Source organism: Myxocyprinus asiaticus, chromosome 26 (genome assembly GCF_019703515.2).
Source record: "Myxocyprinus asiaticus isolate MX2 ecotype Aquarium Trade chromosome 26, UBuf_Myxa_2, whole genome shotgun sequence".
Lineage (NCBI taxonomy): Eukaryota > Metazoa > Chordata > Actinopteri > Cypriniformes > Catostomidae > Myxocyprinus > Myxocyprinus asiaticus.
In genome coordinates this window covers 27,082,722-27,100,111 of record NC_059369.1, presented here as the reverse complement: position 1 = coordinate 27,100,111, position 17,390 = coordinate 27,082,722, and the positions used below count along the sequence as shown (strand labels likewise).

General features: G+C 38.2%; 1 protein-coding gene across 6 annotated transcripts in view; it reads left to right on the top strand.

Moving 5' to 3' along the window:
- Positions 1 to 13,041, top strand: part of LOC127417418 (chromodomain-helicase-DNA-binding protein 2-like) — a 38,638-nt gene extending 25,597 nt beyond the window's left edge. For 2 of the 6 annotated variants that reach the window (XM_051657465.1, XM_051657464.1), the window contains 19 exons: positions 351 to 500; positions 1,939 to 2,087; positions 2,242 to 2,338; positions 2,438 to 2,530; positions 3,143 to 3,313; positions 4,494 to 4,663; positions 5,342 to 5,383; positions 5,855 to 5,994; positions 6,102 to 6,240; positions 7,174 to 7,324; positions 7,422 to 7,544; positions 7,883 to 7,999; positions 8,105 to 8,242; positions 8,559 to 8,675; positions 8,880 to 9,058; positions 10,168 to 10,267; positions 10,352 to 10,550; positions 10,684 to 10,930; positions 11,067 to 13,041. In XM_051657465.1, coding sequence (XP_051513425.1) covers positions 351 to 500; positions 1,939 to 2,087; positions 2,242 to 2,338; positions 2,438 to 2,530; positions 3,143 to 3,313; positions 4,494 to 4,663; positions 5,342 to 5,383; positions 5,855 to 5,994; positions 6,102 to 6,240; positions 7,174 to 7,324; positions 7,422 to 7,544; positions 7,883 to 7,999; positions 8,105 to 8,242; positions 8,559 to 8,675; positions 8,880 to 9,058; positions 10,168 to 10,267; positions 10,352 to 10,550; positions 10,684 to 10,930; positions 11,067 to 11,364 — 2,820 coding nt within the window. In that variant the 3' untranslated portion in view covers positions 11,365 to 13,041. Of the gene's footprint in view, positions 1 to 350; positions 501 to 1,938; positions 2,088 to 2,241; positions 2,339 to 2,437; positions 2,531 to 3,142; positions 3,314 to 3,666; positions 3,793 to 4,493; positions 4,664 to 5,341; positions 5,384 to 5,854; positions 5,995 to 6,101; positions 6,241 to 7,173; positions 7,325 to 7,421; positions 7,545 to 7,836; positions 8,000 to 8,104; positions 8,243 to 8,558; positions 8,676 to 8,879; positions 9,059 to 10,167; positions 10,268 to 10,351; positions 10,551 to 10,683; positions 10,931 to 11,053 lie in introns of those variants that run through there. The other 4 variants (XM_051657466.1, XR_007893272.1, XR_007893271.1 and 1 more) reach the window with 4 other exon arrangements.
- The last annotated feature ends 4,349 nt before the right edge of the window (positions 13,042 to 17,390 follow it).

Here is a 17,390-nt window from a genome sequence, read left to right as displayed (position 1 = left end):
TTTCTTTCTCGTTGAGCAACTCAACAACAAACTCTTCATCACTGCTGCTGCTTGTAGAGAAATCAGTTTTCTTTTTTCGATCTGCTTATCAAGGGGGTAAAATATGCTTGGTGTCCAAAAATAATTGTACAATGCAAATATTTAATAGGCCTAAATGCAGGCTTAATTTTTTTTATGCAAAATAAAATTTAATATTTCTTGTATTGATTTGGGTTAAATATGACCAGGACATTTTTTTTTTTTTTATAATGGATTGTGTCAGAATCACCAATTATATTCAAGCATTTAGCTGTCACTGAGGAGACTGGCGATTGACCCTTGTTCTGACTGTCCTTATGTGTCTTCCTCAGGACTTTTGTTTCTTGCTGTCCACTCGTGCTGGAGGGCTTGGAATTAACCTGGCCTCTGCCGACACAGTGGTTATCTTTGACTCAGACTGGAACCCTCAGAATGATCTTCAGGCCCAGGCCAGAGCGCACAGGATTGGCCAAAAAAAGCAAGTAAGTAGACCTTTGATCTAATAAACAGTTGAAGTCAGAAGTTTACATACACCTTAGCCAAATACATTTAAACTCAGTTTTTCACAATTCCTGACATTTAATCATAGAAAACATTCCCTGTCTTAGGTCAGTTAGGATCACTACTTTATTTTAAGAATGTGAAATGTCAGAATAATAGTAGAGAGAATGATTTATTTCAGCTTTTTATTTCTTTCATCACATTCCCAGTGGGTCAGAAGTTTACATACAGTTTGTTAGTATTTGGTAGCATTGCCTTTAAATTGTTAAACTTGGGTCAAACCTTTTGTGTAGCCTTCCACAAGCTTCTCACAATAAGTTTCTGGAATTTTGGCCCATTCCTCCAGACAGAACTGGTGTAACTGAGTCAGGTTTGTAGGCCTCCTTGCTCGCACACGCTTTTTCAGTTCTGCCCACAAATTTCCTATCGGATTGCGGTCAGGGCTTTGTGATGGACACTCCAATACCTTGACTTTGTTGTCCTTAAGCCATTTTGCCACAACTTTGGAGGTATGCTTGGGGTCATTGGCCATCTGTAAGACCCATTTGTGACCAAGATTTAACTTCCTGGTTGATGTCTTGAGATGTTGCTTCAATATATCCACATAATTTTCCTTCCTCATGATGCCATCTATTTTGTGAAGTGCACCAGTCCCTCCTGCAGCAAAGCACCTCCACAACATGACGCTGCCACCCCCATGCTTCACAGTTGGGATGGTGTTCATTGTCTTGCAAGCCTCACACTTTTTGCACCAAACTACATTCATCTTTAGGAGACAGAATGCGTCTCCTTCCTGAGCAGTATGATGGCTGCGTGGTCCCATGGTGTTTATACTTGCTTAAGATTGTTTGTGCAGATGAACGTGGTACTTTCAGGCATTTGGAAATTGCTCCCAAGGATGAACCAGACTTGTGGAGGTCCACAATTTTTTTCTGAGGTCTTGGCTGATTTCTTTTGATTTTCCTATGATGCCAAGCAAAGAGGCACTGAGTTTGAAGGTAGGCCTTAAAATACATCCACAGGTACACCTCCAATTCAGTACACCTCCTATCAGAAGCTAATTGAATATTTGCCTAAAGGCTTGACATCATTTTCTGGAATTATCCAAGCTGCTTAAAGGCACAGCTGACTTAGTGTATGTAAACTTCTGAGCCACTGGAATTGTGATATAGTCAATTAAAAGTGAATCTGTAAACAATTGTTGGAAAAATTACTCGTCATGTACAAGGTAGATGTCCTAAATGATTTGCCAAAACTATAGTTTGCTAATATTAAATCTGTGGAGTGGTTACAAAATGAGTTTTAATGACTTCAACTGTATAGCCTACTGTATGAACCTCACTCATAAGCTCATAAATAACAGCACAGCATATTTATTTGAAACATTTATTCAGAAATCCTTTTTGGTTCCTTGCATAGGTAAATATCTATCGTCTGGTTACAAAAGGCACAGTTGAGGAGGACATTATTGAAAGGGCCAAAAAGAAGATGGTTCTAGATCATTTAGTCATTCAGAGAATGGACACCACTGGACGAACTGTACTGGATAACAGCTCGGCAAATTCAAAGTGAGAACCTTTAAATGGAACTAAAAAGACAGAATAAATTGACTGGGGAAAAAAAATCATCTTATTTTTCTGGTCATTATTTGGTTTAATTTTGTACTGTGGTTACTGAGCATATAACAAATAACATGTATGCCCATGTGTTTGCTATTTCCAGTTCAAACCCTTTCAATAAGGAAGAACTGACAGCAATCTTGAAGTTTGGAGCGGAGGATCTGTTCAAGGAACCTGAGGGGGAGGAATCAGAACCACAGGTAATCATCTAAAACAGATGGTGGTTTAACTTAACATTTATCGAAGACAGAGTTATGGTGAATATAGTTTGAGTACTGAGTCAACTCTCCCTCTCACAGGAAATGGATATTGATGAGATCTTGCGGCTTGCTGAAACCAGGGAGAGTGATCAGGGATCTAGTGCCACCGATGAGCTGCTGTCACAGTTCAAGGTACAAGAGTCTATGGGCAAGAAACTACCAGTCAAATGTTTGGACATGCCTACTACTATTTGCTACCTACTTACTATTTTCCAAATTTAGAATAACAGTAAAGTCATCAAAATGAAATAACACAAATGAAAGGATGGGAATCATGAAGTAGCCACCCTTTTCCTTAATAACAGCTCTGCACACTTTGGGCGCCCTCTCAACCAACTTAATGAGGTATCCACCTTGGATGTGTTTAAACAGTATTGAGGGTGTTCCTAGATACAGTATGCTGGGCACTTGTTAGCTTTTTTCCTTTACTATCTGGTCCAAATAAATATATTATGTATCTAATTAAAATTGTCATTTTTTAAAGAAATTCAAATATAGGCACAATTTACATTTGTCTACAAAACTAGTATCAAGCATTTCAGCATTAGCCCTTCAAAGATCATGAGAAAAATAAATTCAGTGTTTCTAAACTGACTGGTAGTGTACTTGAAATACTGAAAATTGATCTTATTCCAGGATTGTTCCTTGTGTAGGCTTTTAATAACCAGCTCTTAAATTTTTGAATTCAGATGTGTAGCCAAATGATTAGTCTGAAGCATGAACTGTGTGTGTGTTTTCTGGCAGGTGGCTAACTTCACCATGGATGAAAGCACCCCAGAGCTTGAGGAGAAGCCTATGAGAGATTGGGATGATATAATTCCAGAGGAACAGCGGCGCAAGATAGAGGAAGAGCAGAAACAGAAGGAAATGGAGGACATCTACATGCTGCCCAGAAGCAGAAGCTCCAACAAGAGGGTGAGAAAGTGCTTCTAGGTAACCCTTAGCCTGTATTTTGATGTGCTGCCTAGGATTGTGCCAGCTCAAATTGTGTAATAAGGTGATAAACAACAGACTTTTTATGGAACCCACAGTAGTGCAGGATAGCAATATAGTACCAGTTGGTTGGCTGTTTATTGTATCGCGTTTATTGTACCGCATTTATTGCTTTTCAAACCATGACTCTTCAGCACCAATAAAATACAATATTACCCTTAAACAAAATGTTAATTCTGCTTTCATAAGATAAAGTTAGAAATGTATCACACTTTCAAGGAAGTCTATAATACTTGGAGAGAGCTATTTGTTAGCATTTTCATTCATCTCAATAGCATTTGCTCACCTGGCACACACAGCCCTGGAAGTACACAACCTGCTTGCCGCCATTTCTGGTCATGTGCACCCCTTGAACCGTGTGTCTAATTTCTCTGGAGCAGCAGGAAAATAACGTCCTGAAAGTAAATTGGCACTTTACACATACAGTACATGTTGTGGGATTATCTAATGACATTTGCCAATGTCATTTTTTTTTTTTTTCAGTTTACTTATGCAATAGTACTGTAAACAGAAAATTATCCACTTATCAGCATGTATTTATACTGTACATTAGTGCTTATCAGCATACATTTATATGTACATTATTAATATTCAGTATGTACGTAGCAGACGGCAGTGTGAAGTGCTCCCTGTGGCTTTTCAACGCTTTCATCCTCTCCCACGAGCAGAATCTATAATATCTTACGCAGACTGTAATGACTCATTAGATTTTATAGCCGCACGCTGCATTCCCCTCTGATAGCAGCACATGTGCAAGTATGTGGCATCATAGCTTTTGGAAATGAGTCATTAACTTTTACAGCAAGGTGGACTCCCCAGCGATAAGGTTCTGTGTGCGAGTGTGTTTGCAGCCACATGCTCATTACTCTTGCTTTCTGCCACAGATGATTTAAACCAAAGCTGAATTGGGGCGTCCATAAAATATCCAGTGAAACCACTATTTTAATATTCCTAGAGCTGCTTTTGAGAATCTCTGCATGCAGATGACAGATAAAAGCACTGAGTATATTTTGAATGTAGAAGTAGTTTGGAAGTACAATCTGCAAGGCTACATCATTTATAAAATGTTGTGTAAAAGGAGTATTATGATGTTTTGTGTTAGGCACAGGCCAATGACAGCGATAGTGATGTGGGATCCAAACTAAAGCACAGATCCTCAGGCTCTGACAGTGAAACGGATGACACTGAGGATGACAAACGGCCCAAGCGGCGAGGCCGACCGAGAGCTCGCAAAAACAACGTGGAGGGATTTACTGATGCAGAGATCCGCCGGTAAAAAAAAAAGTCTTTGAAGTAATACTCCTGGTTCAATACAAAACTCAATCAACAGCATTTCTTGCATACTATAGATTACCACAAAAAATTATTTTGACTTGCCCTTCCTTTTCTTTAAAAAAGCAAAAATCTGGGTTACACTGAGACACTTACAATAGAAGTGAATGGGGGCCAATTTTTTAACGTTAAAAATACTCCGTTTCAAAACTATAGCCACAAAACATAAACAATATGCATGTAAACATGATTGAAGTGTTATAAAATCACTAACATTTTCTGTGTAAAGTTCTAGCCAATTTTACAATTTCGTTGCCATGGCGATGTAGTCAACAAACCCTAAAATGACTGTAAAAATGACAATTTAAACAACTTTACAACACAAATAATGCATGAGTTTTAACAGAAGAATAATTGTAAGTGCTTTTATAAAATTGTAAGCTTCACATTTCTACCTTTAAACTCTCCATTCACTTCTATTGTAAGTGCCTTACTGTAACCTCGATTTTTGCTGCTTCTTTTTTTAAGCAAAGGAGGGACAAGTCAATTTATTTTTGTGGTAATCAACATTATGCCACATGCTGCCGATTGAGCTCAACTTGTATTGAATACAGAATATTCCTTTAAGTTAGACATTTCTTGCACCATTGCATGCATTTAATTGTCGATTCATTCTAGGTTCATAAAGGCGTACAAGAAATTTGGAGCCCCACTTGAGAGGTAAGAAATGCACCGCTTTTGTTTGTGACTTGTTTGAAATGATAAAGAATCATGCCATTTTTCATTGTGATTTAAGAATATGTAATTCTAATCTTAAAAAGCTGTAATATTTTTATTTGGTTTACTTATTCTACCATGTAAAGGCAAAATGCATTAACTACACATTTAGTCAAAATTGAGTTATGACCGAAATTAGGTCTCTTAGACTGTAATCTGTCCTGTGAAAGATGGGTTTGGCAATGTTCAGATTCAGAGAATAGAAAACGGAGTTTGAATTTTGCTGTAATAAAATCCACACTGAAACAAAAAACCTTTTAAAGCCATTTTTCTTGGTTTTAGTGTGGGTGTATTTTCTGCATTTTGCCTTTATTGGCTAGTATTGGTTTCATGATATATTGCTTTATTTTCACATTCTTTGTCATTATGTAGTCCAGTGAAAGCTATAGTGAACTGTTACCATGCTTTATACAGGTTGGAGGCGATTGCCCGTGACTCTGAGCTGGTAGAAAAGTCCATTGCAGACCTGAAGCGACTAGGAGAACTGGTGCACAACAGCTGTGTGACTGCAGTACAGGAGCATGAGGAGCACATGAAGGAGAACCCTGTGGAAGGTGTGTATATTACCACAGCAGTCATGATTAAAATGAGTGATTTCATTTTTTCCCTTCATTTATTTATTTTTTATTATTTGTTAATTTGTGTAATATCTTTGTTGCAGCTAAAGGCCCAGGGAAAAGACGAGGCATTAACATAAAGATCTCGGGAGTTCAGGTCAATGCCAAGTCCATTATCCAGCATGAGGAGGAGTTTGAACCACTACATAAAGCTGTGCCTTCAAATCCTGATGAAAGAAGCAAGTAAGTCCATATTAAAGGTGTTAAATCTGCGTTACAGATTGATTCCTGTTTAATTTAGTATTTCCTTCAATTGTGACACTTGAGAATATTTCCTGACTCAGCACTGTGCTCAATTTCATGATGTAAGCTAGGGGTGCTTTCACACTGGCAGTTTAGTTCGAAACACAGCACGGTTCGCATGAAAAATTGGTAATGTGAAAGCTGTCATGCAGACCGGGGAGCGCACCGTGGTACCGAACCCGAGACTACCTGTAGGAGGTGGTCTGAATTCGGTTGCAATGGAACTGTAGCGCGATTCGCGTGAATGTGAAAGCAATTCGGACTCGGGTGCGCACTCGTTCAGGAAGTAAAGTAACCTGCGCATGCGTTTTAGCCGATGACGACATCTATCTATCTATCTATCTATACACCTTATAAATACTATATATAAATACCATTATAGGTTATAAATATAGGGTATAATAGGAGATGACAGTGGCGATGACTTCACCTTGGACACGAGTGTGAGTAAGCGTGCATTGTAAACAAAATTGCAAATTAATTCCTTGGAAGCAATCAGCTGTCTCCTCAAAAAATGCTGTTTGCGAGCAGCAGCAAGCCGCCTTCCCCTGGACATCTGATGAGTTACACCAGGAAGTGCACATATACGCAGTTGTCGTTCACTCTGCTGTGCATAATGGCACCAAAAAAACTAAAAGTATGATGAGTCGCATTGTGTTCTCCATGCGTGTTTGTGATGACGTAAGATGAACACAAATGGAACGGGGTTCGATAGAATCAAGTGAGTGTGAAACCAGACCAAAGCTGCGGGGGGCACCGGGAACAGAATCGGACCACAGCAAACGTGCCCAGTGTGAAAGCCCCCTAGGGCTGCCCCCGACCAAAGATTTTCCTAGTCGACTGATTGACGTTTTTCCTTTCTTTGATGGCCAGATTTCAGCTAACCTGTCGGGTGAAGACTCCCCACTTTGATGTGGAGTGGGATATTCATGATGACACACAGTTGTTACTGGGTATCTATGAGCATGGCTATGGCAACTGGGACCTGATCAAGACCGATACAGATCTCAAACTATCTGAGAAGGTAAATTGAATCCAATGAACTAAAGGGTTCCTGACAGTTCAAGGAGCGAAATCACAAGTTGCATTGACTTCAAATGGCTTGTTGTCCTTAATTGTAGATTCTCCTAGATGACCCTAATAAGAAACCTCAGGCAAAGCAGTTGCAGATGCGAGCAGACTACTTGCTCAAGATGCTGAAGAAAGAACAGGAAAGCCAAGATGCTGGTAAAGCAGGAGATGAGGTGATCATAGGACTCTAGGTCATTTTCAGATACATCAGTATCACACTTTTGCAGATCCAGGGATATTGCTGCATTGCTTACTAACATGCTTGTCAACTTTTTAACTCACTTTTCATGAATACACATTTCTGGCCTGAAGCTTATAGAAAATTAATATATACATTTTAAAATTATCAAAATTCAATGAGACAAATCATGATTAGGAAAGTTTATGTAAGCTCAAACTAAAGTAAATCAAAGGTTTTCAAGATAAAAATATATAAACACTTTTTTATTCTACTTTTATATAAAGCTTTGTTTTGTGACTGATTTCAAGTCTCTGTCTGAACACCTACCAGCCCAAAATCAGAAAGAGGAAACCTCGAATGAAGAATAAGACGCCTAACAATGAACTGACGAATGAGATTTCTTCTCCTCGTCTCTCTGACAACCCTTCAGAAGAAGGAGAAGTGAAAGTATGTTGCTTTTAATGCGTAAATGTGTTTACGGGATATACAGACACAGAATCCACAGCACTAACCAGTCAGGCTGCATTTTAACAATTCTCTTTTTTTTTCCAGGACGATGGAGCTGAAAAATCTCCCACAAAGAAGAAACAGAAGAAGGATAACAAAGAGAACAAAGAAAAAACAGGAACTCCTAAAAAAGAAAGGGAGGCGGACAAAGACAAAAAGCGCTCCAAGTCCAAAAAAGAGAAGGTATCTCAGAGACTTCAGGATTAAGTTTCACCATGAGAAAGTTTCCTTTAGAAAATTGACTTAAGTATTATATTACACTGTCATCCTGTGCACAATAGTTGTTAGTTTCTTGGATCAACAGGTTGACTCAAACCAATGATTCAGGCTTAAATTATACTGGTATTAGAATTAAATTCAATATATTATGAATATAAGAATTTTTAACTCGTTTTGAGAATTTAGTTGCTCATCAACCCCAGTACTACATGTGTAGGATATAAAGGACTATTACATGTGATGCTTCTCATCAGCTCAACATATTCTTTCGAATTTTCAGGCTAAACTAGGAGGTAAAGTGAAGAAACCTCAGGGCCCAGTGCACATCACGGCAGGAAGTGAGCCTATACCAATTGGAGAGGAAGATGATGAGCTGGACCAGGAAACATTCAGCATTGTAAGTGTTTAAATTTAGTTTTTCCATCACATTGCTTTGTTTCTTTTGTCATTCTTCAAGCTAAACTGTAGCATAAGAAATACTTTGTTTTTAAAATTGTAAGTGATAAATATTTTTGGATTATTCAGAAAAGACATAATACTGGTCAACTGTAATTTTTATTTGATTGAAACATGATATGTTGAGTAATGTGTGTGTGCGCAGTGTAAGGAGAGGATGAGGCCAGTGAAGAAGGCTCTGAAGCAGTTGGATAAACCAGATGAGGGTCTGTCCGTGCAGGAACAGCTACAGCACACTCGTACCTGCCTGCTGAAGATTGGAGACCGCATCACTGAGTGTCTGAAATCGTACAATGACCCTGAGCACGTCAAGAACTGGCGCAGGTATCTCATATACACACTAAATATCTGACTTCATTGTCCACTCTTAAAGGGATAGTTCACGCAAAAATTATCATGTTGTTCTGAGCCAATATGACTTTCTTCTCTGGTACTGTGGAAGATGATTATTTTCATTGTATGAACAAAAGATGCAATGAAAGTGAATGGTGACTGAGACTGACATACTGCCTGACATCTTTTGACCCTGATTCCACCTGGTATTAAGATGCATTTTTGTTGATGGGGTCACATGTGGTCAGCACTAAATACAGGACTAAACTGGGTCTAAACTGTTTTGTGATTGGATCACATATGAATGTGGTCAAAAATGCATCACATTTGAGGAGTAAATGCTAATCTGTTCTGTATGCGTCCTGGCAGCAGTGAAGTGCCACTCCTCACCTGTCAATCAACCGCTGAACTAAAGCAATAGTTTAAACTTTGCCGTTTACGAGCAGCTTTAAAAGGGAAAAAAACATCCGATCGGAAAATTTTAAAAGCGGATACATACACAAGCATGAGAACTTCACGGATCTTCTTCAGTTTGTTTGATACCAACATGCAGTTACGAGAAGCAGGAACATGCAGCTCAGATTAATACAGGTAATCCACTAAATTAATTGGCATTTCTGCTCAATTTCTGTTGCGTTTGTGCTTAGATTAAATTTCAGATGCATCTGGTAGAATTAGCATGCCTTTTTTTCGTGCTTTCTTTGTCTTTTCCGACTTTGTTGTGCTTTAATGTTACGCAGTGACACACTGACAGTGATTGATGTATGTCATCATGAAACAGAGCCCATCCCCTCCAAATCCGAACACAAGTGGTCACAGGAGACGCATTTAAACGACAAGGTGTAAACATTGAAGCGTCTCACCTGACCACATGTGATCGGATCACCAGAGATGCATTTTAATGCCAGGTGTAAACAGGTCTTTGTGTTTCAAGAAAGTCATATGGGTTTTAAACAATGATTTTGAAAAAATTATTTTTCATTTTTGGATGAACTATCTCTTTAAGTTTCCATGGCTTTATATTGATGCAGACTTTATGAACACCTATACAAAATGTTACATTCAAATCTTTTTTTTTTTTTTTTTTTTTAATACATTAGAAACCTCTGGATTTTTGTATCCAAATTTACTGAGTTTGGTGCCCGGAAACTTCATAAGTTGTATAAGATGGCTCAAAAGAAGCGCTCACAGGAGGAAGAGGTAAGCTAAGCTTAAAGCCAACTTAGCCACAATTATCAATGACATTGGTCCTCATGTACCACTCACTCACTCATTTTGTTACAGAAAGAGCATAAGAAGAAGGATGATCCTGCCAAAAAGAAGCCCTTCAGACCTGAACCATCTGGGTCAAGCCGGGATTCAACAGGCACCCAGCCCTCAACCAAGCCCCATCCTCCTGCCAACCACCCGCCTGGACCTCCCCCTCATGGCCACAACAGAGAGCAATACAACCAGCCCAATAAAAGGCACTTTCCTAATGATGGTGAGAGGAGAAACTATTAAGAGTTTGATTGGCTAAAATGCTGGAGATGTTCAACAACCACAAATGACCTGAATTATGATTTCAATCATTAGTTCTATGATCAGACATTGAGTGACATCTCATCTTTTGGCAGATAGGGGAGATTGGCAAAGGGACCGTAAATACAGCTACCCAGGAAACAGCAATCAGCCATGGCAAGGGGATCGGCATCACCTCTATGACAGTCACAGGTACAAGGACCATCACTATGGTGACCGCCGGCAACATGGTGACTATCGCAGCTCAGGAGGATACCGTAACAGTGGCTCACCTCGCAAACGACCCTATGACCAGTATGGTAATGATAGAGATCATCGGGGCCATAGAGACTATTATGACAGGTGAGCAGACAGTACTGTAATATTGAAACTCTTTAACTTGAGTAGTGGCCTTCAGACTTGTAATTTGCCGAAAACTTTGACATTTTCCCCAATGTTGTGTAGAGCAGTAGCATTAAGTTTTAGCTCTTGTTTTCAGACATCCAGACCCTAAGAGGCGGCGCTCAGATGAATACCGCTCCTCAAACTACCACCAAGGGGGAGGAGGACACCCTCAGGACTTCAGAAGAATGTCTGATCATAGGGGACCCCTTGGAAACCATGGCCCACCTGGGCCTGATCACTACCGCCCCTTCCACCCTGACAAACCCCCACCCCTGATAGACCCCCGTTCCCCTCAGGCCCAGAAATCCCCCCTTGAGCCTATCTCACCTGCAGAAAGAACTGCTGGGCAGAAACCTGTGACAGACTTTAATTGGAACAACAGGAAGACGTGAGGTGAATAGGTAGTAAGAGCAGAGACAGTCCGTACTGCCAGAGTACATGGCAGAAAGGCAATAAATGGAGGGGACATAACCAGCCACCACCATATCCTCCTCAAAGCCACAAGATGAGGCCCAAACTCTGGAGCTCTTCCTATCTACTGTCTCCTCCGCTCTCTTGTAGGTTTCAGCGACCAGGTTAAGTCTGCAATTTTGGACTGAGAATAAAGAACAAGGCATGGTTAGTCCTATGGACTATGATGTGACTGAGTGCTGTAATATGCCTGAAGTTAGAAAGTGCCTCATGTATTTGGTCTTTTGTGAGAATCATTAGCAGAAAAGAACTGTCCTGGAAGAAAAATTTACATCGATGTTCATGTCATTTATTTTGTGTTATTTTGGTTTGTGTAAAAGATTATTTGATGCAAGTAGCCTTTGTGTGGGGGGAAAAAGGAATGATTTTATTTGCACCTTCAGATGTGAATTCATTGTTATGCACGTAGATTGTGCTCTCCAAAACTTTCAGACCCCCTTTTCCCGTAATCATACTTCATTTTGAGGGACAAAATGGTCAAGACAAGTAATTACATTGATGTTTTTGTCTTTGATGTACAGTTATGTAAAAGTCACAAATATTTGTGATGACGAGCATCAACTTCAACAGAATTACTGTTTTTCCTCAATTTCTTGAATTAGCTAAATGTGTCATTGCTCTTGCAGACCCTCTGTTTCTTGATAATGTAATGCTCAGACACCCTGTCAGAGGATAGTAGTCTTATTTAAAAGAAGAGGCTGAACAATATTCAGGCTCTGTGTAGATCTTCTTGTCAGAACACTAGATAATCATAACTCATAAGCTATATTTGTCTTAATTTCTTTACGACTGTAATGCATGGCACCACTTAAGCTCACTTTATGATCAGTGCTTGTATGATTGGTACTGTTGCATCTTTTTATTGCACTAAAAAGGACAGTACTCGCACTTTTTTTTTTGAGTATGTAATAATGGTAGACATTACCTGAATTTGATTTTTATGTTTTGTTTAGTTCTATTCCCAGTATGAGTATGCCGAAATGTAAATACCACTGACCTTTAAGTGGAAATGAGAGTACTGTATTAACGGACATATGCGTGTTCAGGGAGTGGCTGGGTGTCACAAGCAATTTTTGCTGAACCAGATTTTGTGGCAAAAAAAAAAAAAAAAAAAATCACAGACTAGCATGCTGGTAAATAATACCATACATTGGTTGTTCATGTCATGTGTTTCTCCATTTGTGCCTTATTCTTGTGTAGATTCAAACACCGGTTTGGGATAACAACGTCTTGCTGTCTGAAACAATGCAGTATTATGCTGTTGTGTACAATTTAAACTATTTGCCAGGATGGAGTTTTAACTAGATGCATGTTAAGCCAGATCTGGTGAGTGGGCAGCAATGTGTTGTGCTGAATTCCAAAAGATCATGGTGGCAGGAATACGAGAGTAAGTGAGCTGGTGAGAAATCTGGGTACGTCTGCTCTGAAATACTGAAGATGCTTCTCCCCTTCCCACTCAAGCTCCTGCTCACACACCATAGATGTGTGTTGAGCTTTGAGACAAGCCAATTTAAAATAATTTGTGAAAAGCCACTGTTCAGTTTAATCGTACTGTACATATGTATACAAACCTAAGTGTATTAAACATTACAACATCATGGACAGTGTCTTGTTCCTCAGTGATGCAAACTTAATATGTTTTTAATGGGATATTTAGGAAAAGAATGGACTTGGAAAATTAAATGGTTATCGTGTGCTTATCTGGTCGCTCGCCGTACGCGTTCTACAGCGGCGCATGCATTGGGACTGGAAAGGCGCGAATTTCTGAGACGAGTCATTTTTACTTCACGACGAGCGCGCATCAACGAAACCTCAGCCGATTGAAAGCGCTCATTCTCCCTCTGACAGGCAAATATGTAAGTTGTTATTATAGAAACGCAACAAATTATACTTAAATAGCCGAACTCCAACATTATTATTATTATTATTATTATTATTATTTACGTTTGTTCTTACCGTTGCTATTCTAAACTGGAAAAAGCCGATATTTTAGAGATGACCGTTAGGTTCCTGAATGATATTCAATCTAAAGGTGAGGTTTCTTCAAATATTCAAATATAATACGTCTCCAAGTGTTACCGATGTCTCATGGGAGGTCGCCAAAGGCTCGCTGAAATGTAGCTAAGGCTGTGTCTGTCTCGTTTGGAAGGATACGTCCTCCGGCGGTCGCATTTGTCGGCCGCATACGTCATCGAAGCTGTCTCGTTTCAGAAAAGCGAGTAGGACTCTTCGAATGCAGCCTTAGAATTTAGTACGTAAGACGTCAAATTTACATATGTAAATGATTGGCGTAAAAAGCTATGGCAATTCTTTAAAGGTGTAGAACCATATGTTTGTTTGTTTTTTAATTAAACTAATGATTTAACAATTAGTATTTAACCACTAATCATTTAGCTATCACTAATTGAACTTGTCAGACATTCAGACAGTGGGAATTTCTATGTATTTATTTTTATTAGTTTTTATTTATTTTGTTTTGTAATTAAACTACATTATTGAACAATGACAAAGTCCAAAATTATCCTAGAAATAGCAACCAGGGGGAGGCAGCGGTGTAGTTTTGGGGATGTTTTTTTTATTTATTATTATTTATTTTTAAACATGGTTCTATATGCTTATAATGCCTCACGTGGAGCTGTTTTGGAGATAATATGTAATACATCTTATTTTTGAACATAACTGTTGTGTGATGCAGAACCATCAGTGTGTATTACTTGTGCCAGTGTTACTGCGTCACAATACTTTTTGACAGTGACACCTCATCTGTTCATATCACTTATCTCTATACTTTATTATAGACCAGGGGTTCATATCCATTCCATTCAAATTCAAATGGCTTTATTGGCATGACATACAGTAAGTACATATTGCCAAAGCGTTACAAGAAAAACAAATAAGTGAATACAGTAAAATGGACATGAACAATAAGACAAAACAAAACTAGACAAGAAACAACTAAGGAAACAAAGACATGTAATTGTGCTCGACATATACAGTAAAATATATATAAATGAAATGATAATAAATAAATAACAGTAGTTAAACTAAACTGCTGAAACAGGTGCTGGATGTGTGTTAATTTCGTAGTTTGTGGCATTTGTTAATGTGATCGGCCACTAAGGGTGAATTAGGTCCTTCACCAAGTAAGATTTTCAGTTTGTCATTTTCACTGAGGGATAAGTTGTTGTAATTTTATATGTAATGAATCTCTGAGGTGTGAGTATTTTTCACAGTGGAGGAAATGTACCTCTGTCTCTACTTCACCTGATGTACAATGGACACATGTTCGATCTTCTTTAAGTTGCCATGTCTTTTTATGCCTTCCCATTTCAATGGCCAGTTGGTGGTCACTTAGTCTATATTTGGATAATAGTTGTCTATGTTTGATATTTCTGACCAAGAACAGATATTCAGCAAGTCTATACCCTTTGTTGAGTTGAAGGTAATGTTGTAGGCGACTTTGTGTTTTTGTTTGTTCCCTCCAGTGTTCCATGTATATATCAGTTTGGAGATTCATTATTTCTTTTTATTCTTATTAGTTGTTTTGAGTTGATTTTGGGTGCTTTGTTTGTGAGTTGTGACACTAATAGGCAGAGAGGACTTTGTGGATTGAGTTCTTGTGTTTTTAGTGCTTTATAATAAAGTGTATCTTTAGAAATAGAGTTTAAGTGAATCCAAAACTTTAACATTCTTTTTTAAATATTTAAGTTGAGAGGTAGACGACCGGGTTCTGCTATACATGCATTATTGGGTGTCTTTCTGTGGACATGAAGGACACTTCTACAAAATTCTACATGTAGACCTTCTATAGGTTGCTTGTCCCAAGCATTATGGCTGTAATTACTTAATGGTAACCAGACTTCACTTCCATATAAAGCAATGGGGAGTATGACACTATCAAATATCTTTGTCCAAACTCTGATTGGAATGTTTATTTTGAATAATTTCATTTTTATGGCATGCATTGCTCTGCAGGCTTTTGTAATTAATGTTTTAATTGCCGAATTAAAATGTCCAGATGGGGTTAAGGCAAGTCCTAGGTAAGTATATTGTGAGGTATGTTGAAGTGTGGTATCATTTAAAGTAAATTTATATTTTTGTTCCAGATTTTTATTTATTTTATGAAATATCATAATTTTATTTTTTTGGACGTTGATTTCTAGGGCCCAGTCTTAGCAGAATTGATTTAGGATCTCTAGATTGTTTTGGAGACCTTCTGGTGTTTTAGATAAAATGTATAGATCATCTGCATACAGTAAATATTTGACCTCCATGTCTTGTAGCTCTAGTCCTGGACTCGCGGATCTGTCCTGCAGGTCTGCTAATTCATTCATATAAATGTTAAATAAAGTCGGGCTGAGGCAGCAGCCTTGTCTTACCCCTCGATGTTGGGAAAAATATTCTGTTCTTTTCTAACCGGTTTTTACTGCACATTTATTTTGGGTGTACATATTATTAATTATGTCATATACCTTACCCCCTACGCCACTTTGAGTAATTTTATATAATAAACCTTTATGCCAAATGGAGTCAAAAGCCTTCTTGAAATCTACGAAGCATGCACATATTTTGCCCTTTTTCTTTTGGTGTACATGTTTGTTAATTAATGTGTTTAGTGTAAATATATATTCAGTGGTTTGATGTTCAGGAAGGAAACCAATTTGAGATTTGCTGATGACATTATGTTCATTAATGAAAGATGAATGTCGTGAGTTGATAATGGAACATACATTTTTCCTAAGTTACTTGTTCCCTTGTAGTTATTGGGATCTGTTTTGTCTCCACTTTTAAAGATTGGAGAGATAAGCCCTTTATTCCACACATCAGGGAAAACACCTGACATCAGAATCATGTTAAAAAGTTTCAGCAATGCATGCTGTAATATATGAGAGCTGTTTTTTAGCATCTCATTTCTGATGTTGTCAGGACCGCAGGATTTATTGGATTTAAGGGATTTCAGTTTTTCGATTAATTCTTGTTGGGTTATTGGATAATCTAGTGGATTTTGGTTGTTTTTGATGTATGACTCAAGAGTATTCAACTTTTCAAGGATTTTTGTTTGATTGGGGCAATTTAAATAGCCAATTTGGTGGGTATGGAGGTTTTCAAAATAATCTTTCCAAACGTTGCCATCTTGTATGGCTAGTTCATGTGGTTTTATAGTGCCTAAGCCATTCCATTGGCTCCAGAATTGACTCTGGTCTATTGTGTTTTCAATGTTCTTTAGGGTCTTGTTGTAGTATTCTTGTTTTTTCTGTCTCAGTGTCTTTTTGTATTGTTTAAGAAGTTTTGAGTGTTCTAAACTTAACTCCTTGTTGTCTGGATTTTAGTGTTTTTGGTTTGAAATCAGTCTTAGTTCTTGCCTAAATGATTTACAATAACGGTCAAACCATTTTTTGGGAGGTTTTTGTTTAGTGTCTCTTTTGTACTCATTTGATTTTGTTTCCCTTAACTCTGCTTTTCTTGCTGTATTTTCCAAAATGTCATAAATGTGTTTGATAGCCAAATCAAATCCTTCTTGATTGTAAGTATATGTTGAGTTATTAAATGTTCTGATAGAACTGACTATTTCAGTTTAATTTAATGCTTTAATATATGTATCAGCAGTACTATGAGTCCATTTGTTTGATTTAAGGTTATACGGGGGGGGGGGGGGGCTTCTGATTTGTTTTCATTTTTAATGAAAACATTGATCTGACTATGGTCAGAAAAGGGTGATTGAGCTTTGATGGTAAATGCATTAAAGTAGGAGGGGTATAATCTACTACACTGTTCCCCAGATCTGAACTGTAAGTAAAGCATCCACAAGAATCTCCATTGATTCTGCCATTGAAAATATACAGACCTAGGGTTTGACAGAGTTGCAGTACATCCTTTCCAGTTCTGTTGAGTACTGTATCTTGATTACTTCCTGTAGCAAGTGTAATGAAGAGATCTTGGGATATTT